This window comes from Nesoenas mayeri (assembly GCF_963082525.1).
Source record: "Nesoenas mayeri genome assembly, chromosome: 1".
Classification (NCBI taxonomy): Eukaryota; Metazoa; Chordata; class Aves; order Columbiformes; family Columbidae; genus Nesoenas; species Nesoenas mayeri.
This window is the reverse complement of record NC_137541.1, coordinates 190,434,419-190,459,277: the sequence shown is the minus strand read 5'-3', so window position 1 is coordinate 190,459,277 and position 24,859 is coordinate 190,434,419. Positions and strand designations below refer to the sequence as shown.

General features: G+C 43.6%; 1 protein-coding gene across 1 annotated transcript in view; it reads right to left on the bottom strand.

Annotated features, from left to right (window-relative positions):
• Positions 1-22,326, bottom strand: part of KATNAL1 (katanin catalytic subunit A1 like 1) — a gene marked incomplete at both ends in the record, with an annotated part of 31,368 nt that extends 9,042 nt beyond the window's left edge. Inside the window, 5 exons of the mRNA XM_080357555.1 lie at positions 3,551-3,656; positions 4,157-4,281; positions 11,903-12,071; positions 13,505-13,665; positions 22,165-22,326. Of these exons, the coding sequence (XP_080213681.1) occupies positions 3,551-3,656; positions 4,157-4,281; positions 11,903-12,071; positions 13,505-13,665; positions 22,165-22,326 (723 nt within the window). The remainder of the gene's footprint in view (positions 1-3,550; positions 3,657-4,156; positions 4,282-11,902; positions 12,072-13,504; positions 13,666-22,164) is intronic.
• Between the last annotated feature and the right edge of the window lie 2,533 nt (positions 22,327-24,859).

Genomic DNA, 24,859 nt, shown 5'->3' with positions numbered 1-24,859 from the left:
TGCAGACTCACAATAACAGACAATTTGCAACAGTCTCTTTTCCCCAGTAATCGTTCTCGTAACCAGAAAGCCCTTGTGTTGTGACTAGTTATTCCCAAAACAAGTGTCAATCCATCCCACAACAAAAGCAAGACCATTTTGTTTTCTGTTTACAGAAATGCTCGGCAACTTCCTCCCTCCTCTTCCTTTTAGCCCTGAGCAAGGCCCAGCTTGTACTCATCTCTGGTCCATCAGACAGGCCAGCTCAGTCCTACATCCTCCTGTTGCCCCCCTTGTAGCTCTTTTTCCCACTTCGAAGTCCTCACACTCCAGCAGGGACTCTGTCCAGCTGTGAGTGTAATCACAAAGCTAAATCATCCCTCAGATTAGACCCCTCTCTCCTTGTTTCCTTACCCCACCCAGCCTGCAGATTGCAGCCTGCGTGAGAGAGAGTTGGCACATGCAGAATAAAACCGACCAAGGACTGCTTTCCTGGGTGAAGAGTTGAGGACTGGCCACCACAATCCTAAGCAGAGCTGTATATTGCCGCGGGCAACCCCCCTCCCTACCTGGTTTGCTTCCCCAGGTACCCCTCCATAACAGGTTTGAGGCCCTGGATCTTGAAGAAGAGGTAGGCGATGATGTGGTGCAAGGCCTGCCTACAAGATCGCATAGAAGAGGCAGATTGACACCACACTCTCAAGATAAGAAAGAAAGAAGGGTAATCGTAGTAAGGAATTCCCTTCTGAGAGGGACAGAGGGCCCAATATGCAGAGTTGACTGTCATTGTAGGGAAGTTTGTAGTCTACCCGGAGTCTGGATCAGGGACATCACCAAGGCTCTCCCCAACCTGGTGCACGCAACAGACTGCTACCCACGCTGATCTTCCAGACAGGTGGGGAGGGAAGCTGCATCCCGCAGTCTGACGGGAATGCAGACAGATTTCAAGGCCTTGGGACAGAAGGTAAAAGAGTCCAGGGCTCAAGCAATTTTCTCTTCCCTCCTTCCAGTTTTGGGTGATGACGTGGGATGGAATAGAGAAATTCAGTCCCTAACCAATTGGCTACAAGACTGGTGCTACAGGCAGGGCTTTGGATTCTTTGATAATGGCTGGTTTTACAAGACACCAGTCCAGACAGTGATATGTGGGAAAGGTTTATCTTGCAGGGGCAAAAGGATGCTGGAACAGGAATTAGCAGGGCTCATTTGGAGAGCTTTAAACTAGACTCGAAGGGGGATGGGTTGTAGCTGGGCTTGCATAAGTGGGCAGCCTCTAGAATTGATGAAGACTGGGAGGCCTCCCATCCCCTAGGGTGAAATTGGTGTGCTCAGCTCGCTCTCTGAAATGCCTCTACACCAACACGTGCAGCATGGGAAAAAGCAGGAGGAGCTAGAATCTGTGTTCAGGCAGGAGATTATGACCAGTGGCAATTACAGAGACATGGTGGGACAGCACACAAGACTGGATGGTGGTCATGGATGGCTACGTCTTTTCAGGAAAACACAGGCCAGCCAGGTGTGGTGGTGGAGTCGCTTTTTACGTGAGAGAGCCACTACAATGTATTGAGTACTGTCCAGGCACGGATGAGGAGCGAGTTGAGAGTCTATGGGTGAGAATACGGGGCAGGCTGGCAGGGATGATACTGTTGTGGGTGTCCTATTACAGACCACCAGATCAGGGTGAGGAAGTTGATGAGGCCTTCTATGGGCAGCTGAGGAGTGGCCTCACAGTCACAGGCCTGGTTGTTGTGGGGGATTTTAACTTCCTGATGTTTGCTGGAAGGACCATTCAGCCAGCCAGCCACAGGCCAGGGAGGTTCTTCCAGGTGCATTGACGATAACTTTCTGATGCAAAGGGTGGAGGAGCTGACTGGAGAGGAGCACTGCTGGATCTCATCATCACTAACACGGAGGGTCTGGTAGAAGCAGTAAAGGTTGAGGGCTGCCTTGGTTGCAGCGACCATGAGATGGTGGAGTTCAGGATTTTGTGTGGCAGGAACAGAACAGCAAGCAGAATTGCAACCCTGGACTTCAGCAGGGCAAACTTTGGCCTTTTCAAACAATTGTTAGGGGAAATCCCATGGGCAAGGCTGCTTGAAGGTAAAGGGGCCCAAGATGGTTGGTTAGTGTTCGGGGACTGCTTCTACCAGGCACAAGATCAGAGCATCCCGACACATAGGAAGTCAAGGAAGGGAGCCAGGAGACCTGCGTGGTTAAACAGGAAACTGCTGGGTAAGCTCAAGTGGAAGAGGAGAGTTAACAGATCATGGAAGGAGGGGCTGGCCACTTGGGAAGAATATAAGGCTGTTGTGAGAGGATGTAAGGAGGCAATTAGGAAAGCTAAGGCCTCCCTTAAAATTAAACCTGGCGAGGGGGGTCAAGGACAACAGAAAGAGCTTTTTCAAATACATGGCAGATAAAACTAACACTAGAGGCAATATAGGCCCACAGATGAACAAGTGGGTGCCCTGGTGACAAGAGATACAGAGAAGGCAGAGTTACTGAATGCATTCTTTGTCTACTCTGCTGGAAGCTGTCCTGAGGAGCCCCGTACTGCTGAGGCCCCAGAGGAAGTCAGGACAATGGAGGAGTCTGCCTTGGTTGATGAGAACTGGGTTAGGGAGGATGTAGGATGACCATGAGCCAGCACTGTGCCCGTGTGGCCAGGAAGGCCAATGGCATCCTGGGGTGTATTAGAAGGGTGGTGGTTAGTAGGTCAAGAGAGGTTCTCCTTCCCCTCTACTCTGCCCTGGTGAGACCACACCTGGAATATTGTGTCCAGTTCTGGGCCCCTCAGTTCCAGAAGGACAGGGAACTGCTGGAGAGGGTCCAGCATAGGGCAACAAAGTTGATGAAGGGAGTGGAGCATCTCCCTTATGAGGAAAGGCTGAGGGAGCTGGGGCTCTTCAGTTTGGAGAAGAGGAGACTGAGGGGTGACCTTATTAATGTTTATAAATATATAAAGGGTGAGTGTCACGAGGATGGAGCCAGGCTCTTCTCGGTGACAACCAATGGTAGGATAAAGGGTAATAGGTTCAAACTGGAAAACAGGAGGTTCCACTTAAATTTGAGAGGAAACTTCTTCTCAGTGAGGGTAACAGAACACTGGAACAGGCTGCCCAGGGGGGTTGTGGAGTCTCCTTCTCTGGAGACATTCAAAAACCTGCCTGGACATGTTCCTGTGTAACCTCATCTGGGTGTTCCTGCTCTGGCGAGGGGATTGGACTAGATGATCTTTTGAGGTCCCTTCCAATCCCTAACATTCTGTGATTTCTGCTTCTGTCAATATATCCTGTATGCTTGCTCACATGTACAGGCTGACATATAGAAAGTAGTATAACATCAACAAGATATGACTGAGTAAATACAACAATTATTATTTACTGTAAAGCTCGCATACACTTCCAGCTGTTTCTTTCAGGGCATTTAAAATGTATCATTATGAGAGGATTTCATGAACAAATTCCCATTTGCCTTTTTAGCCTTCTGCTACAGGCACCCACACCCATTACAGCAGCAGACATATGTAACTACAGCTTGCCATTTACTAAAACACGTAATAAATTCCCACCTTCCAAGGTCTTCTGATCCCTTTGAAAAAATCAGGCATCCACATTGGAAGAACAACAGCTTCTCTTAATAATTTCTTGGCTTCTTCCAAATCTGCTATGTCATCCCTGTGAAAGGTGAAGAAACTTGTATAAGATTCTCATATAACAATATTATTCTATTTTTATACAGAAAAACAGAAAAGCTTTTCACTTTGTACCATCTCTTTTAGCATGCTGACATATGCCTCATGAGAGCACTCCTATAGTCCCATGACCTAAAATTGAATCCACTTTTGAAAGGTAGGGAAAAAATTATTTTCAACTCAAGTTACCCAGAGCTGCTTAATTAAAAATTGTTTTGGACACTATGAATAACAAAGAGGTATCTTTAGAGTTCTCTGGAGTGTACTTTCATTTCAGCAATACCTGTAATGGATGTACTACACATACTATCAGTTAGCAATAAATGCCTAATTGTAATCAAATTAATAAACTGTTAAAACCAAAAGATCTTGTTTTGCTTATCTGTAGATCAGGATGGCTCCTTCTTTTAAGAGTTAGAAGGAGGATAATTTCTCTCCTACTCCACCCTAGCAAAAACACTTGAATTGAGAAAATCCTCATACCAATGAATGCTTGGATTCCTTGATACAATGTCCCTTTCAAGAGCTTCGACCAAGTCTTTGTCGTAACCTGCTCCATCAAATTTTGGAATTTCCCCATCACCAACTTCCTGGGGTATTTTCTTTCCCTAGAAGTGAAAGTCATACAGGCTTATAAGGACATCATTCTTCCAACATATCCTTTACAAGCGATATATAGCAATATTGTCTGGTTCAGCTCTGTTAAAGCCACAGGAAGGTATCAAGCTGTAACACAGCACCATGATGGCCAGCAAAACCAATGTGTTCACACCCTACACTCCACAGAGTCCCCAAACATCTGTGGTTGCTTCCACCACAATAGTACTATGCTTCCTTCATAGATGCACCTCACGGTGATAAAACCCCATCAGAGTTCATTACACAGCACGGTGGGTGGATTGGTTGGTTGGTATTAAAGCACCAACCTGGACTTTCTTAAACCACTTAACCACTCTTTGGACAACCTACACACTTCACGCCCAGCCAAAGGCATGAATGCAGAAACAGCCTCACAAAGTAGGCTGTGTCACAACTTAATGCTACATTTACTCCTGGCTGAAGACCAGAGCATCTAAAGCGTATTTTGAAGATGCTACACCTGCCACACTGCCTGCCAGAGCTAGACTGGCACCCCATCATCACTGAAAATGAACAGAAAAGCTGTTACACCCCTTGACTTTGATGAAGGAAAGCCAAGATTCTCTTCCCTTGTTTAATTAAAATCTTCCTCAACTGCAATCTGCTTCCCCATTCTCATTCACAGGCCAGCTCCATAAACAGTTAAAATGCTTTTTAAAGGTCATATTTATTTAAGGGTTGCACTGAAAGCCCTAAAGAAGCTCCCAAGTCACCCAGGCTTCTTTGAACTACAATTATTTCTGCACCATGTCAATGCTTATTCAGAGACCCAGCCACACGCTGCCTCTGCCCCAAACGGCCCAAAGTCTCTGGTTAATACTTTCACAATGCTGTTAAGCTTTTGGGGGTGAAGTAGCATTTTCCTTTTGAAGCATCAGGGCTCCCGCTCCTCTCCTCCTGCTTCCGAAGGAAAGCGCTTCCCCTCCGAGCTCCGCGGCCCGAGAAGCAGCTGTTCTGTTTTAAACAAGGAGGCTGAGCAGGGAGCTACTTTGGGACCCTTAACTCAGCTTCTAAACACTATCAGCAGCAAGTTAAAAATCCCAGCTGGACAGACAAAAGCAGCCAAGGCAAAGGCGGGCTGAGGGGCAGCTGGAGACACACAAATAGCCTCACAGTGGAAAAAGAAAAAGGTAGCAATTACACCCCTCCCAGTTGCCGTTTGCCCACGAGACCTGTGAGGGAACAGTTTATCTTCCTGCTATTTTTATTTCTTCCTTCCAAGTGTGCTGTTTAGTACTCCCAGATCAGGGTGTTTTTTTTTTGCAATGGAAATGAAGCAGAAAGTTGTGTTTAGACAAAAGGCTGGTGTCAAAAATGTAATGGTCTGGCGTAAAAAGGAAACTGAGAGGAAAGCCTTGTAGAGTTTGGAAGATTTCAGGAGACGGAAAATGGAATCCATGTGCAACCATGAAAAAAAAAAAAGACAATGAAATTAAAGGTGCTTTCTATCTGTCTTTGTTACACACTTCTACCCCTCTGCAACAGACTGCTTTTCCTAGTGGAAAACTTTTTCTGCACATCTCGAAACAAATCGGATGTTCTGGTTTTTGGGGGGTGAAACAGAGTCAGGGCGGGTTTAAAACCCAGAGGAGGCGGGGCGGGGCGCTGCAGGGCGCTGCGGAGGACGCAGGGGCGGCAGCTGCAGCCCGCACCGAGCCCGCTCTGCCGGCGGAGCAGCCAGCACGCACGGCAGGCGGCACCGCCGCGCTGTGACGGGCGCAACGGAGCGGAAAAAGAGAAAAAAAATAAAAAAGGATAAAGCAAGGGCCGGCGGTCCGGAGGGGGCCGGCGGTCCGGAGGGGGCCGGCAGCACCGGCGCAGCCGCGGAGCGCCCGGCCTCGCCGCCTCCGCCACCGGGTGGCGAAGCGTGCCCGCCCGGCCGCCTGCCGAGCCGGCTGCAGGCGAGGCCCCGGGCTCCAAAACCGCGGTTCCCCGCTGCTGAGGGGCTGTCATTGCCTGGGAGAGCTGATTTTCCTGCTCGCCAACAGAGGGAGAAGGGCGGCCAACTGGGATACGTACTTTAGGCATGACCTTGGCTCTCATTTTAGTGACAATGTTTAGATTTTTTTTTTTTCTTGAGACCACATCTGGAATATTGTGTTCGGTTCTGGGCCGCTCAGTTCCAGAAGGACAGGGAACTGCTGGAGAGTCCAGAGCAGGGCAACAAAGATGATTAAGGGAGTGGAGCATCTCCCTTATGAGGAAAGGCTGAGGGAGCTGGGGCTCTTTAGTTTGGAGAAGAGGAGACTGAGGGGGGACCTCATTAATGTTTATAAATATATAAAGGATGAGTGTCACGAGGATGGAGCCAGGCTCTTCTCGGTGACAAACAATGATAGGACAAGGGGCAGTGAGTATAAACTGGAACACAGGAGGTTCCACTTAAATTTGAGAGGAAACTTCTTCTCAGTGAGGGTGACAGACACTGGAACAGGCTGCCCAGGGGGATTGTGGAGTCTCCTACTCTGGAGACATTCAAAACCCGCCTGGACACTTTCCTGTGTAACCTCATCTGGGTGTTCCTGCTCCAGCAGGGGGATTGGACTAGATGATCTTTTGAGGTCCCTTCCACTCCCTAACATTCTGTGATTCTGGAATTAAACCAGCGTTTAAAGTATTTACAGTTTTCACATGTAATAAGATTATTAATGCTGGTCCCAAATTGGCCCAAGGTGCAGTCCTTAGTCGGCAGGTGAGTGGACACTAGGAAAAAAAAAATTAAAATTGTCACCTGAAGCCAAGCAGCAGAAATAAGTGTAATTTTTCCAGTTGTATCCTCATTTCTTCTTGTGGTATTACTTTCCCAAAACAGCTTTAAATAAAGCTGCTGCAATGGCTTCTCTCTAAGAACGGATGCCAACAGACAGAGGTACAGAGGACTGAAAGAGACTGCTCCCACCAAGTCCCCTTGGCAATCCCGTCACATAACCTTCTCCTCAGATAACTAAGTTCTGACTTAAAAATTAAATTTCAAACTTTTCTGGGCTTTCCATCAGGAAGAGCTGTCAGACCTGCACCGAGCCACTAGAACAAAAACCTTTCCAAAATGAATATTTTTCTACTCTTACTGAGTTTGTGCATTAGTTTCAGCCATTCTCAATCTGTGCACCACCCTGATGTACTTACAACGTGTGTACTCTGCCTTCATTTACCAAAGCAAGCCTGCTCTTGGAACACAAGCTGAATACAATTACCTATTCACTTTGGCAACCCCTTTTTTCCTCCTCCCTTCTAATATTAACACATCTATAATTTATCTAGAATATTCAAATCTTAACACATCCTTCTTGAGCACTGTTGTAGAAAAGCACTCAAAATACTCCAGCTGCTGTCTCACCAGGGCCTCCTACAATGGCATGGGTATCTCTCTGCTGGTAACACCTCAACAAACTAGGCCTGAGACTTCATTTACATCCATTGCCATGGCTGTATCAGTCTGTGACTTTATGCTCAACCCCAAATAGATCAATCATGTAGGATAAACCCAGTGGCTGCAATGACCAGTGCTGGTTCCTGAAGACAACTTGCTCTCCTGCAGGCTCTTCCCACACACTAAAACACCAAAGGACACCTGCCAGATACCCTGTCCACCCCTTGCTGCCAAAGCCCAAGGTGGCACCTGGCTGTGCCTCACTCCAGCAGCCACCGCTTCCCCTCACCACCAGGAAGAGGTGATGTGCCCAGTGAAAGTTCAGCCTGATCTGATTTCTGCTGATACGCCCAAATCTTTCTTCTCTACCACTGAGGTCCCAGCTTCCAGCAGAAATTCTTCTCGCAGTCTCCAAGCACACGGCCTGCTGCTCTGCACCGCCGAATGTTATCCCATTTCCATGGCTCCAGCACAGCTGTCCCACTCCTGCACAGCAGCCTCATTCACCTCTGCTGGTAATGGTGCTTCCCAACTCAGTGTCATCAGCAAATTTAATTAGCAAATGCCTCTTTTTTTTTTTTTGCGCCAGGGTTGTTAATTTAAATATAAAACAAAAATCAGTCTCTACTCTTGAAGAAATCCATAAATTATTTGCCTGTTGACTGATACTTTCTCAGTACCACTTGTTTACATTCCCCTTGCTGCCTAATTCCTCCTCACCTTAATGTTCTACACAATGCACTTGCTAGATTAACTAATTGCTTCCCATGTGGCATTGAGGTAGATGAATTTCTACCTCTAAGAGTTTAACTAGAACTCTAAAGAAACTGCTAGCGACGACACCACCTTTGCTTAAGAAAACAGATTTCACTTTATTTCATTTTCCAGTGAGTCCCAAGTCTTTCACTTTGTATCCATTCTGAATTTGTTGCAAAACTTTGCACACACTGTTGGGGTAAAATTAACAACTCCAATTGCCTGGATCACTTTTCCTTTTCCCTTTCTAAACACTGGCATGTCAACACAACTCAGCATTCACATGAGACAACAGCAGACACAATGAATTTTACTGGAAATCTGTGCTCCCAACCCTGCAGTTTCACCTATCAGTTATTTCAGCATTCTTGGATAGAGATTGCACAGCCTTCCAGTCCCAATGCATGGATGTCTGTGCCTCCACCTAAATACGACTACCTCATCCCACATCCATATTCCTGTAATCTACCTTGCTTTTGCTTCTGATGACGCACATCAGAATAATCAAGTAAAAAAAATTAAATTTTTTAAGCCATATCAATTTTAATATTCACTTCACTGATATGGCAGCACAGCCCTTGGCTATTTCATATCCTTCACAATATCTACCATCCTCATGCACTGACAACCTAAAATAACCTGAAAAGCACTTCTAAAAAGTGTTCTAGTGCTTAGATATGGTATTATGCAGTCTCTAGACGACATACAGGTAGCATTCATCCTGCCTCTTTAAGATGAACGACTAAACAGAAGCTTAAATTCTTGGCAGTGATCCAGTAGAAGGTATAATACCTTGAGAACAAGCCTAATAATTTCCAGTGGAACTAAGAGGGAAGAAGCACTTGAAAGCAGCATTTTAGAGAAAGGAACACATAAATATAAGGGCTTGGAGGATAAACACCATCCGCTGGGTTGCAGTTCAAAATTATTTTATATAGCACTACAAAAAGGCATTTTACAGGCATAGTCAGGTTACAACTCCTTATCCCAAGATGGTTACAGTCAGAAATAAAAGATTATATGGTCTGGGGAGGAGAAACAGTGAAAGGCACTATGTGGAAAATGAGACAAACATTTCTAAAACATGGGTGCTATAGCTATATTTATCTTGAAATATATCAAAATAGGCATATTGTATTGTGGTGCCATAGCCAGGACAGTGTAGAAACTAGTACACTGCAACCAACATCTTCAGAAATGGATATGGCATCCATCCTAGCCAGTCACCCAAACCCAAGAAATACAGAGCTGAAACATTTATTATAAGAGGTATCTGGTTACCTCATTTGAAGCTTCAGTTTTGCCCTGTTATTTTTAACTGAATGTGAGTTACCGAACCTGTTTGATTCAACATACTAGGCCACAGAGGTAAGTTCCTTCTAGCTTTAGTTCAGAAACTGTAGAACATAAACACTTGCAAACTCAGAAAGGGTAAAACTGAAAGGGAAGTTAAAACCTATTTTCATGCCTGCGCGTAAAGTATGGAAAGTCGCATTAACTATTCTCACTTCCCACGCCTGGCTCCTTCCTCTTTCATTCGAAATTTTCTCCAAAAGAAAATAATGGATGCCATACAAAAATCACGAGAATTTGTAACCTGGTGTGATTGTTGCATATGTACCCCAGACAGGGAAAGTAAAATAATCACCAGGTACCTAGACAAAGGCAAAAACAAGAGCACGTGTTGGTATTTTTTGAAGAGCAGACGTATCTTCCTTCTGCCACCTAGTGACCAAGTTATTCAGGTAAGAGTGGCATTTAAAATATACCATATTAAGTGGAACACCTTCATGGCTCTTCCTCCATCTGACAGCAGTAGTGTTGCTAATCACATTATTCCCAGAGACTAGTATTGTACAAGTCATGTCATTGTGGGCTCCTCATAGTAAAGCTCTATAATGCTCATCCCCTGAAAGCTTCGAGAGCAGAGTTCACCCTCATTAGAGCTCAGACTTTGAAAGCTGCCTCACACCAGCACATGTGGTGAGCTTGTCACACACCACGACTCCAATTCCCTGTATAGCTGGCAGAGCTGTAAATAATTTCACAGATCTTAACAAGCTTTGTTTAGCTTGCAGGATGCATACTTGTTATTTTAAATCTTACTGATCCAGAGTAGAGAGATTTCTAAAATGTTTAAACTTGATCTCTGCAGTCACTCAGTGGCAGGGCTGAAAATGTGCCTGGCCCTACCTACTGATGGCAACAAGGGCTGGGATTACTTAATGCTTCTTCTTTGTACCAGAAAAGCAATTTATGATTGAAAAAGCACATCTTTGAGTTCTTTCTGCACTGTGTAGAGGTAACCTGTAACAAAAAGGCCATGAAGGAAGTGAACAAATTCATTTGGAAGAAAACTAGCTTAAATATTTTCTTATCTATCAAGATCTGTACAATAGTGGGTGCCACCATAGGAACGGGCTTCTCATATCTCTGCCTGCCAGGAAAGTAAAGCTGCCTCAGTACACTCATGATTGGTATCATCTATCCCACAGGTTCCTTGGAGTCCTGGCACTGATTCCACATTTAAATTTAAAAATTAAAGTGTCTCAGAAACAGCAATTTGCACACACAGACATTTTTTTCAGCCAGAAAGCAGTCCTGTCTTTGACATCACTACTTGATAGGGAATCACTGTTTCTCTTTTTGTTTCACTTCAACACCTCTTCTTTTTCATGGGTCTTCAGAGGAAAGAATTTCCAACTTATTCTAATTTATTTCATTGTTTTTGTTTTTAAAACAAAGCCTTTCCAAGAAGCATCTGCCTAAACACTATAATAAATACAAAAGGCTTTTCATAAACAAACAAACAAAAAGAAGTTGCTAAGAGTTTGCTTTTGCTAAGTCTCTTTCACATCATTTTCAAATGTATCACTTTAGATAACCTGGCACAGATTTAGCTAGAATCAGAGCATTTACAGCACTGTTCTAGATTTCGAGGCACACCTAAATTTCACAATAGTATGGCAGACACAATGGTACTGTGGAACTCCGTTCATAATGATTGAAGTCTAGATAAGGGCACTGGTCTCACTTTTGTACTTTTTTCATGGAAATCTGTAAAAAAGACTTGAACTGGATCCTTTTATTAAAAGAAAAGGGTGGGAGAGAAGGAAAATGGACTTTATGTGTGATTTACACTAACAGCTTAGAGTCCAGCCCTTGGTCTAACCGAGACAATTAGAAACACTCCAGGAACAGGCCACCATGCTTCCTTTGCAAAAAAAAAAGTCTTCTGAAGACAGAGCAAACATTACAGAGGTTTCTTTAGTTTCCTTAATTACTAAATATCCCCATGATACATGCTTTGTCCATGAGGCAAGAGGAAAGCACCGAGTTTTCTTGCACCAGATTATTGTGGTTTCTTATAATTATCTGTATTAAATAACCAAAACTAAGAATGCTTCCTGTTGCCACCGGCTGCATCGTAACTCTTTCCCCCCACGTTCTTCACCACTCTTTACCTTGTCATCTCTTCCTCTAGCTCGAGATTCCCTTTCGCGGCTGCCCGCAGACTTCTCGCCCTTGGACACCGCGTGTGCTCTGCCCGCCGGCCCGCGGGGCTGCAGGCCTGGCGACTCTTTCCTCAAAGGTTTCACTTCTCGGCTGGGACGTTTTATCTGAGGTGGAGCCCTAACAACAAGCAACCACAACAGAAACATGCTAAAAACGGTGAAAAAAGAGCAACATTGAGAAAGAAGGATTCTGATATTTCATTAATTACCTTAGTGCATTATTATTACAGCTGACAAGCCCCTAAATCTTATCTCCCTATATCTGCACATCCAGCAACATATTTCTGGTTCTGTCTGACACTCACAGTAAAGAAAAAAAAAAAAAAAATATATATATATATATATATATATATAAAACCAAACAAAGTGGGGAGAGAGAATTTTAAAACAATCCTCCTACCTCTGACTTCATTCCCCTGTGTGAAAATGTCAAAATGTAAAAATTGCCTAGAAAGCAAAAGCAAACAGAGCCGAACTGCAACCACCTATACTTGCGTGCATCGCCTACAATGTCAAAGAGAACTCAGAAGTGGCACAATGCAGAATTTGTTTTTAACATGAGGCGTCACAATCATTTTGCTTTAGGGATCAGACTTGAAATACAGAACTAAAATACATGGCCAGGAACATCACCCAACTTTAATTAGTGTCCACTATTAAATCTTCTACTGATTCTTGTTTTAAGTAACTCAAAATTATTTTACACTTACATTCTTAGGGGTTTTTTTGAGAACTGAAGATCCATTTGTGTGATAATCATAAAGCACATGAATTTACAAATAAACTTGGCATTTCTTTCTGTTAACCAAGATCTCTCATTTTATTTTCCTTTGCTTACACGAGTATCACATATTAAAATTCTTTGCTGTTGTAATGTTATAATAGAAAATTGTTGGCATGATAAATGTTATTCCTGTTTTTAAGTTGGATTTGTTGTTTCCAACAACCTGTGTCAAGCTCTATTAGAGTGAAAATGAGGATTTCAGAAAATGCACAAACATCTGAGAAAACTATTAGCTAACTGAAGTTACCTTAAAGGTGATTACCGAAGAGAAACACCATGTATAACAGAACATATTTAGCGATAGAACTAACCAATGGATTAAACACAGGTCATGTTATCCGCAGCTAGGGAGCAATTTCTAACAACCATGACTTTCAAGATCCTTCAGTTCCAGCTCTTCCCTGACTCCTCAGCCATCAATGAATTCAACTGCTGCAACTGAAATGGAAAAGTTTTCTCCCTGGACATGAGAAAGGCAACTGTCACCAAAAGCCCACTTACCTCTCCAGCAGACTCTAGTTCCAGGCACTTAGCTAGTCACTCCTACCAGAATAAAGGAGTGACTTTCTTTAGAACTTCAGCAATAAATCCGACTGTAGTTTAACTACCTTTTTTTTTTTGTTCCAATTAATTGTATTTCTGCTTTATTACCAATGACTAAGGGCTAAATGAAATGTGATTTTCACGTTACAAGTGCATTCAAAAAACAACATAAAATTATGGCAACCCAACCTTATTCCACCCACCCTGCTTGAGCCTCTCATTACCTGTGTTCAGCTGGAACAGGAGGGGGCCAAACAGCGGGATCTCTAAAAGGCTCATCTTGACAGGATACAGGGATATCTGCAGGTCTGTCCATTTTAAAACTCTCTAAAGTGTTGACAATGCTCTTAACTTGTTCATATTCTTCAACTAATTCTTGCCGGACCTTGAGAAATACATAGATTTTTTTTTAAATTGTAACAAGTCTAACTTTTTTTTTTAAAACCATTAAAAGTACCTCAAAACATATACTACACTCAAAACCAAGGACGACTCCCAAGCCTTTACATTCACAAACCTCAGACCTATCAGGGTGACAACAGATCTTTGACAACAGCATAAACAAGTGAATCTCTGTTGAATTTGTCTTCCTGCTTATCAATGTTGTGACCAGACATGATTATGAACAGAGGGATCGCTCTTCCATAACATGTGCTGATGCTTAAATTGATGTGTGTATGTTGACATGTATGCACACATAGACACAAACTTTTATAGTAGTAAGGGTGACCTTGGCAGATCTTTAACATATTTGCTACTATTCTGGCATAAAAGAACTCATCTGTTTACACTCTCCAAGGTCCTAGTTATAAAACTGGCTAAATCATTAAAATATAATATCACAAAATTAACTTTGTGAGGGGCACAAAGTCACCATACAGTCAAAGCACAAGCCAATTCTTTTGTGGACTGGAAAGATTAGAACAGAAAATGGGAACTTTAACACCCTCTAGCAGAAGTTCAAATGATGAGTAAAGTAAGTGAAATTAAAATGAGAAGAAATTATATCTCAGGAAGAAATCAGGTTGCAGAATTATGCAACTGAATTTTATACCTAAAGTTTCTATTGCCACTAGTCAGGGAATTAGAACTACTGCAATAATTTCAAGATCATTTACTCAGTATTCATTCAATTTTCTACCATGAAGTCTAAGAAAAATAAGATCTGTGTAGAAATTTAATAAGTTTTAAGTGATATGGCTTGTTATAAGCTCAAGTTGTGTATGCTAAGGTCACCACTTCTTACTGCATACCAGTAGCCAAAAACTGCGCTGTACATTCTTGCTCAGAAGCACACACTTTCAGTGCACTAGTGTAAGATGCACCAGGATTCACCTGACCGCACTTGTACTGCATCTTACCAGTCTTTCACCTATCACTCAATGATGCTTTCCATCCTGTGGGATCAACTTCCATGCTAAGTTTGGTTTTTACTTGCTCAAAGGTCATAACACCCAGATGTCACCTCTTCACTGAAGTGTTGGTACACAGCTAAAACTAATTCACAGATTGCTTTGCATACCTAGAAATCAGTATTGGCACCTTGTAGCTAGGATGACCTTAGGCCAACATGAATCTTGCTTCTCACAGGCTCACAGCTGGAGCTATGCAGACATCCTGAACTTTTCCATCCACTGGAAAAGCTCCTAGGCTCTAAAAGCTCTCCTGAAGTAACACTACGGTGAGGGTATTTGCAGGCTGCCACCAGGAACGCTACTGAGTGAGGCTACATCTAGCCGACACTGCAAGGCTGAATCAAAAGCCAGGATCTGAAGCCAGCTTACAAGAAAGCCAAGGAGAGACACCAGGCACCCAACTGTGTTCCTGTCATACGTCCATGTGAAAAAATGCTGGGAAAAACGTTGGCTGGGAAAGCTGCAACCAGGCTTCACTTTGTAGCAAACAGAGGAAGACAACCGAGGACAGTATCAGCAGATGTCAATGATGTTGCCTGCAATCCAGACTCTCTTTGCTGTGCAGATTCTGAGTAATGGAGAGATCAGGAGAATGGAGGTCTGCAAATCCAGCCTGTCTGCCAAGGTTATAACAGCAGCAAATCAGGGAATTAGTACTAAACAGCATCACACCTTGTGACTGTTCTTCCTGCTGGTGTTTACTGGTGAAAAGATGTGACCATGAGCCTGAGATCTCCCCATCTCCCTGTGTGCTTGGAAAGGCACCACGGTGGGCAGGTGTGACACATCTTGTCAGGACATTTTTAGCAGTACGCCTCTTCCAGCCTGATTTTCACCTGCTCATCCCATTTCTCTCTCAGACTCTCATTTCCCCTCTCAGAATGGCATCTTTCCTCACGCGCCCTACTCAGCAGCAGCAGCAGCCCCCCACTTTTGGTGGGGCAACTTCAAGACAGAAAGCACTACCTGACATAACTGTTTAGTAGGTACGGTGTATAGAAGAATGAATCATTAAATTGACAGCTCTCAGTAACAAACACACATCACCTCTTTCTGGAAGCTTACAGTTCTCCTAAAATACTACCAGGTACACCCCACAGCAATCTATCGTTCTGCTCTGTAATATTTTCCAGGAATTTTCCCACTACAAGGTCAAATTAGGATATTTCAGCAGCACAAATAAATTATTATCTGTTTTAATACCCAGTTTAAGAACAATATATGTGACTGCACTCAGCAAGATACCAGCAAGGACAGAGGCAAAGTGAAGGGTAAATCCCCAAGTCCCTACACAGTTTTTGCAACACTGCATTTACTTCACCAGAAGTTCTACGTGCATCTGTACAAAAGGAGGATTAGGGATGGGAAGAACTTCATCATTTCACAAGACACTTCTTGCTTATTCCAGATGGGGTAGCTCTGTTCTTCTGAAGACACAGGACTTCCAGCTCAGGCAGGATTGCTCCCGCCCTGCTTTGCTCTCTTTGCTTTTTCATCACACCATCAACAGACACATCCCCCAGTGCAAGAACTTCCAGCTGAGTTACAAATGTGACTGATCACTAACTTGATTCCTTCAAACTGTCTAACACACATCCCTCCTGTCCAAAAGTAAATCCAGCCAAACAGCTGCTGTGAGGTACAAAGGAATGATGGAGCATAAATCCTTCAGGGCACCGCTCCACCAGAGACAGCCGCTTCCTACTCCACTGCTCCAGGAATACAGACAGGATTCCTCCTATCAGCCTTCCAACACATGCGGAAAAGTTGGTGGAAAACAACTTGCTAGTGCTGAGGGCTGGAGTGCTGTCATGCAGCTTTGTGGACAAGCAAAGAGGATGGTATCTGAAAACTTAGAGAAAGTGAGCCTTTGATGCCTTGGAACCTGAAAACAAACAACTTCTGGCCGTCTCTTATGCAGACCTGAGCAAACGAAACTCTGAAATACACACCCTTACTGCTTAGTCAGCACCTGGGAAACCAACCAAAAAAAACCCACCCAATGTACTCAAACAACAAGACTACAAAGGAAAACCAGCTGCGAAATTCCTAGAGGCCTTAAAGAAAGTAAGTCGGATTAAAAGGGTACAGAAAGAGTTTATTGCAGCTGACAAACAACCCAGATGCGAGCCAAGAAGGGTTGTGCCGTAATTACAGAGGTGACTGAGCACTGCCTCTGAGTGATCAGCACTACTCTGAAGCCACCTTGGAAAGCTGCAAACAGGAAAATCCCTGATCTGAACACACCCAGTCCCTCAGCCCCCCGTCACACCCTTCCCTTGGGTGCCATAGCCTTCAGGGGGCTCCAGCTCTGGGTGTAGAGAACCTGAAAAAAGATTTTAGGTTATTCATGCTTACGCAGTTTCAGGAAATAGCATGGGCCAAGTTAGCTGCTCATCACTGCCAAATAGGAAGATGTCACTTGTCACTTTTTCTCCCCAACCACACTTTGCCACTGCTCTTCTGGATTCAGTTCTGGCATTTCAATACAGTAACCCAGCTTGGTGAAATGGCAGAAAACTAGTCTAGGAGGGCAATAATAAAGGACACTTTTGCTGGGTTAGCAAACTGCACTGGCTCACTCCCCTGTGATAAGGTGAACCCCAGAACAAAGAATGCAAGGGGCAGAGGAGGGAGAGAAGCTGGAGTGAACACCAGGTGGGGAAGAGCTCGGCCCCTCTGGGCACGGCGGGATGTGAACTGGGTTCAGCTACTGTGTGAAAGTGCCTGCTCCCCAGAGACACGCTCTGGTACATGAGCCATGTCACCTCGTCCACGGAAGCAGCATTGTGGGCATTGGGTGAAGTCGGAAAGCCCAATAAGTAGCCCTTCAGCCCAGGACATGGCACCACGGCTTTGTTTGGACATTTCAGCCCTAAGGATTTACAGTAACCAAGCAGAAAATACATCCTAACATATGGGTATAAAACACAGGGACCAAGAGTTGAGTTCACTCTTTCTTAGCAGTATTTCCAAAAAACATTTCAGGGACTTTCTCTGGCAACTGTTGTAGCTTTGGCATCACCAACTCTTCTGTGCTATGCTAGAGCTTGTACTTCTACATCACTTCCCAGAACAATAAGTATGGGTATTAGTACCTTGGTAAATACAAATAAAGTGTGGAGTTTTTTGAATTATGTCTTGCAGGAATAAAAATAGTGACATTTCTATAAAAGCGTTTTCCAAACCTGAAATTACTGCCTGCAATTAGCGTTAGTTATTCAACAAGCACCATTTTTTAAAAAGTGAAAATAATGATTCCCTAAACCATACCCCAAATAGATTTCCTATAACCAAGTCTGATCCCATGCAGTCAAAGTATAGTTCCTGTAACCACAGTTCTTCATTAGTTACCTGCAGAATATGCATGAAGTAACCTACAAAGCGCTAATAAAGCAGATATGAAGCAAAACCAACATAAGCACAGATTGACTAAATTGTGTGTAATTTTTTTTTTTAAATCATCCTTTATTCTTTAAGCACAAACACAGTGCAACTAATCACCTGCTCCTGTGGCTGTGGCCGGTAAGGGTGCCTTGCAGGCTGCTCCAAATGCTCTGAGAATTGTTGAACTCCTGCCCCAGCCCCTGCTGAGGCTCCCGTGCTCTCCGATATTGCGCAATGCAGAGCACACGGTTGTAACATGCAGCAGGTTTTGCTCGACAGCCGCTGGCCGTGTCGTAAGCCAGTACTATCTCCTGGGGGCACACTCTGCTGTCATTCTGCAGCTGCTGAACTGTCACTGAAGCAGCTCTTTCCTACAAGCCAGCTGTCTAGTAAAAAGACTGCAGCAGCCAAGAAACTATCTCAGAATAAACAGGGGGAATGTCAACACAAGTGAAGTTCACAGTGGCAGTCAAGAGAGTAAATGTACCTTTTATTGTTGTTAAGTAGAAAAAAAGATTAGTTGCTTCTGATTTTGAATCTTTCCAGTCCCAGCCTGTATTTACATGGATGAATATGGCTACAAGTCAGCCAAACCTCAAAGCACAAAAGAGAAGTAACTTCTTATTTGTCCAATAACCTTAGGGGCCTAGGAGTGAGGAGAAGGGAGCTACACTCAGCCACCCAAGAGAAAGCTGCGAACTCCTTGGAAGCAAAACAAATTAGGGTCTCAACAGCAGGTCACCACTTGATATCCCTAAGCCAAGCTAATTACCAGACAATCAATGACAATGACTTTTCCAAAGGGTCACAGGAATTTGTATGTTATCACAGCACTGCTTTGGTGGGCCCTCCAAGATGCATCTTTTGCCCTTTCAAAGTTCTGCAGGTTGTCCCAGGTTAATAACACAATCCCTGTCCCCCAGCCAGTGCTGATTTTGAAGTCCCAGAAGCAGTATTGCATCAAGTGGAAGCGAGCCAGTCAGTTGTTCCAGGGGAGCAGATGATACATGTTCCCTTTCCTCCTCCTTCTAACTATCCTCTCAGCACCAAGCACAAGGAACCCTTGAAATCAGGGTGCCCAGTTGCAAAGCTGAAGCTGCCTGACTGTGCCACATGAAATACAAGCCACCAGATACTTGCACAGAATATCATGGTGTCCAGACCAACCTGCAAAAATTTGAAAACAACGACACCTAAGCAAAGAGAGGTAGATCAAGAGTTTTTGGGAGTCTGACCCAAAATCTGAACTATTTCTGGTTCACCTCTGCTCTACATCACTTAATGAACTGCTGGAAAAATCCCATGTAGTAGGAAAGGCAACAAAACAGATCCACCTAGAATAAGGTATCTATTCAGGATGGAGCACTCACCCTAGAGAAGTGACCACATAGAGAGAACAAAGGTTCATGTAACAGGTGTGAGCTGGTCAAGTGCTGAGCCATGGCTGTAACTATTTGAGATGTTACCCATTTGAACATTCCGATTTTATGAGGGAACATGTACGCAAACACCTGAAACTGAGTTGACTGCCTCAAAGTCCCAATAGGACAAACACCCTCTGTGTGCTGTGCACAAACCTACAGAAAGGAAGGGCACACTTCATACAGCCAGATGCCCTCAGCGTCGGTGTCCCAGGAATCCTCCAGGAGGTTCCAGATTATGAAATGTGCATGCAGACAGTACATTCCAGAGAAGAATTGGTTTAAGTATCAGTGTTCTCCTTTGAGTACTTATCTACATGGACATTCACACTGTGGACTGCTCCCAACAGTAAAAGCTCTATGCACCCAGTGTCTGCTAGAGATTGTGGAAGTCCACCTCCAAAAGGTACCAGTGGTTTTATCCTCCTCAGATTCCTCAGAGGATGGAGAAACCGAAGAACCTAAAGAACAGGCCAGTTCCATACTCCAGAGGAAACAGTTTCAGGTAAAAATCAATTGCATTCATTCACTTTACCATGACCTAAGGGTTGCTTTGCTTCTGGTGCCACTTGCAAGAAGCATATGGGTATGGGAACTTTTTGCTTCTGCACATGAGTGCAGACAGCTACTGAATGTGACTGACAGTTTATATGTAGGCGCTGTTGGAGCTGGAAAGCAGTGCCAACATCCAGATCATCACACTCCCTCTTAGTCTGTCTCAAGGAGTAGAAGGCACAAGAGTGGGTAAGAAAACAGGTCTATCTCTATGCATCTCACCAAACCATTTAGGTGCAGGTATGGAAAAGCTAGTGGTTCCAGGGCTGCATCATTTGCTCTCAGGGCAGTACCATTTTGTTCCCAGTGCTATGGGTAGTCCCATAAATTAATGAGAAGGCAAACAGCCTGGGGATGAAGCATGTGGGTTTTTTTAACTATGCTTATTATGTTTTGGTGTTTGCCCCTGAGCTGAGACTGGCACCAGTAATGGCAAAGCAATATTCTGACAAAGCTCATCTGCCACCGCTGCATTGGGAAGTTTCAGAATTAACATGAGCATGCAGCATGACAGACACTACCCCACCTGCTGCTGATCTTTCTGGAGACAGTTCTCTAAAGCATTTATGCGACACTGTCAAGGGCCATTCTGTTTTTACCTAGAAGGGATAATTTCTGAGAAGGTGCCAACTTCAGATCCTCTGCTAAGGAGCCAGCTGCCTTCCCCAGAGAATAGTCCTTGAAACTGTATTAATGGTCCTTTTTTACTTGAGGTGTGTCTCCAATGTACAGAACACATTCCACAGTGCACAGGTTCCTCTGAAGCAGTTCAACCACCACACACCACCACCAGACTTGAAGTAACCTTCACAAAATAAGAGCTGTTAAAAAGTTTAATTGAAGAATCAGTATAATCGGAGGAAACACTAAGCACTAGAAGTGGAGTGCAGTGATGCAACTGGACAACAAGAAGAGACTCATACTCTACCATCATGTCAGTTACACGTTCGGCAGGAACTAAGGACACACGTGGGCATGGACAGCTCCTATCAGCATGCCCCGTGTGGGGAAGCACTTGAATGCAAACACTTGAATGTGACAGTCTCCTGTACAACATTCAGCTTATTACAGCACCACAAAGCAAGGCACTACTGCTCCTGCTTGTGCACACACATGCTTTGCAGACAAGCTCTTAATAAGCAGACAGACCTTTACAATTCCGTGATAAATGCCTATAAATAGTACTGTCATTACAAAATGATTGCTAACGGGGTTGTAGCTATCAGTACATAAAATACTCTGTTAATGTCAGATGATTCAAGCACAAAACCATAACCAAAGCACCTGCTGCAATAAAAAGGAAAAATTTGTTTCTGTATTTAAGTAACATCATTTAAACACAAAACATTTAGAAAAACTCTTCTTGAAATCATCTCTTCAACTACTTACTGCAATACTGTATCTTTTATAGGACCTACGTTCTTCTTTCAAAAAGTAATATTTATGCAACATAAATTCTTTATTCTGGAACACACCTTTATATGTTTATCATCCATTTTTTTTAAAATGGAACACATTTTGTACAACAAAAAATGGAACCACAAAATGTAAGGAAGACTTAAATACTGAACTTGCTAAAGAGAGTTCTTACATTACTTCCTTGGCTTCAGCAGTTCTCTGCTTAGCAAGGTAATGCATGTGTGCAAAAACCAGGCTAAGAGTATTACTTAGAGTTTTAGAAACCTGATCCAAATTCGCACACTGTAGCATTATAATTAACTGCTGCTCAGACAACTGTTGTAGTGATTCTAACTCATCCACTCACATCTTAGTTTACAGGAAATTAGATAGCCAGAACATAAAACAGCAAAAGGAAGTACTCAGCAAACTGGTTTTTCCAAGGTATGCAATCACACACAAGCAGACCTGTGATCAACCAAAGATCCTAAGTGAAAACAACAAAAAAAATTATTCAATTAGAAGAAAATAATTCCTTTTAAATATGTCACTAAAATTATTTCCCCATAAACATCAACAAAATATTGTGAAAGAAATGTTGTGAATTTAGCTGCAATATACATTCTCTACATCTTAAAAGGTTTGGGAAGTATAGTCTGTTTTTCAAAAATCAAGTAACAGAATAAATGCAACCTTATTTCACCCTACCTGTTGCCATTTGCCCTTAATTGCTGGATCTCTGATCGACTGGCAATGTCTCTGGATTTGTTGGATGACACCCTGGTAATATACCATAGAAGAGTCATAATTCCCAAGGAGTGCATATTCTCTTCCTTTTTTGGCATTATCACAAATCTCTGCTAAATTCATCTTCACTCAGAAATCTAAAAGAGAACATAATCATCACAAAAATGAATTTTACATGCTGTAGAATAATGCAGACTGCGACACTCCAGTTTTGTTTTTTCTCTCATGGTTGAATTTTGTCTTTCCACTTCCCATCTCCCCCTCTTTTTCAAGCATTTAGCTCTGGAGTATCTCTTTACTAGCCTAAGATTTGATATCATGAATCATAAATCTTTTATAGCGATAAAAAACACTTCTTTGCTGCCTTTGGCCCCAATTCTGTTAAATTAGTGCAAGAAAATTAAATGCCCTGCCCACACTGAACCTAACAAGCCAATCTTTAATTTGTAGATCACCACAATATATTAGCAGCCATCAACCCGTGAATCACAAATCACATGAGGCATTAAATTGCTTTTTATGCTGTTGCATTACATACGTGCCTAAATGTGCCAACCAACATCAGGGAAGTCTGCACTTAGCACTTTCAAGAGCCCTCAACCTAATGAGATTATGATACGGTTGAATGACAGCTCTACTATAGACAAAGTTGAGAGCCTCATTCTGTTTAAATATTCTTTCACAGTATTCCAACATCCACATGCTGACTTGGATTTTTTCATCAAATTTAACATGTCACTTTGGGATTTATAGCAGAGTTAGCAATTGAAATTTAAGATTTCTTAAAACAGTGATTCCCAAAGTACAACCTTCCCCCAGTCCTCCAAACAATTTAAGATTTACAGATTTTACTAACTTTTTTATACAAGTAGTAAATTGCAGCATGACTTCAAGGTAAACTCACAGTCCACCTTTACCCAGTAACCATTCAAGAAAGCAATATCAAACCACACATTCAAAAGTAAGCTATGTTGTACAGTTAGGTTTGTATTTAAGGTTCAAGACTGAAGCAGTGCTGGCCCCTTTATCTGCATCCCACATGACCCAAAGCCTAGGTCCTTACCACAAAAAAAGAGCATCAGTTCCTTTCCTTTGTCCTCTGACTCAGGATGGGAGGGTCCCTCTGGAAATCAAAAATTAAAAATTACGATTCATAGGTACGCAATGCAGAGAGTTGCATTGACCGAGGGGGAGGAGGCCAGCTCAGGAGGGCTGACCTCCAGCTGCATCCAGGCTTTGGCAAGAACAAAGTGGTGGACAAGAAACAGGGAAGGAGGGATCCAGATGGCCAGTGAGGGTCAGGGCACAGCGCAGGGTTGGGGCTGCACAGCTGCAGACAGCCCCTGACACAAGGGTGTGCACAGGGGAGGAGGTGGTAGCAGAGAGAAGCCAGAACAGGGAGAAACAACCTTTTACATCCTAATGGGTTGTAAAAATGTTAGTAGTTTTACAGAGCAGGCAAGACAAGATCAAGATGGCATTAAGGAGGATGTATCCCTTGTGCTTAGCAAAATTCAAACCTCTGACAACAAGAAGCTAAACATAAATCCATATGACCTTCATACTGCCCTCCCTGAATGCTGCCTATGGCAAACACTTTGCCTCTCGGCAGTGCCAAACTGATGGTCCTCACCAGGCCTGCTCCACCATAGCTTTGCTCCCGCTCCCCACAGCCAAGCCATGGAAACCTGGAAACCTGTGAACCTCGTGCCCACAAGTCACTCAGCTTCTACGTGGCTGAAGGCTTTGATGGCAAGAACATGCTCGCTGGCCCTCCACTGAGTGCAGCAAGAGGCACTGGGGCAGAATCTGTTGCCCTGTCTTCAAACACATCCAAGTTAGGATCTGCTACACAACCAGCTTGTCCCTGTGAGAAAAACAGTCTACAAATCTCTGAAAGATTTCTCTGCATGTAGCAAAAAAGAGACCATAAATAAAACATTTCCAAGGAATTGCTGCACTCAATTCCTAGAAATCTATATTATTAAACAGAACATGCACCGACTTCAGCAATCTCTTGTATCTGTTTATTACAGCCAGTTCTCACCCTACAGGCATGTGTTTAGCTGTCTTTTACCTTATGAGAGCTGACACTCACATCCAGCTCCCGTGAGGCCCAGAAGAGTGGCCCACTCACCAGAGGAGACAACCTGCTCCGCTGGGGTGGAGACAACCTGCTCCGCTGGGGTGGAGACAACCTGCTCCGCTGGGGTGGCAGCTGGGCCAGCCCAGGGCAGGAGGCAAGACACGGCAGCCACGCAAACACATGCCCACTTCCCCAGAGTGGTTAGTGCAGGGAGCTGGGAAGCGAGAAGCACACAGGGAAGGTGGTGGGTGTGGATGTATATACCTATTGAGCTGTTGATGCCACCAGAGCTAAGCTGACAAAAGCCCCATGATCTTTCTCTTGGATTCAGGCACTTCAGTTTTTACTTATCGCCTACCCTAGACACCAAAGCAGATAATATAGCTTGGGAAGGTGAATATAACATCACTCATTTACCAGAGACATGTTTGAAACAGCACCTGTAGACCTCAGTCCTGAATCAATGCTCCTCCTGACTCCCAGACAGTTCTTTTAAGTCCTATTGCAAAAAAAAAGACTGGCTATTTTAAACTAATGGTTAAAAATGGTTTAAACAAACTATGAACATTT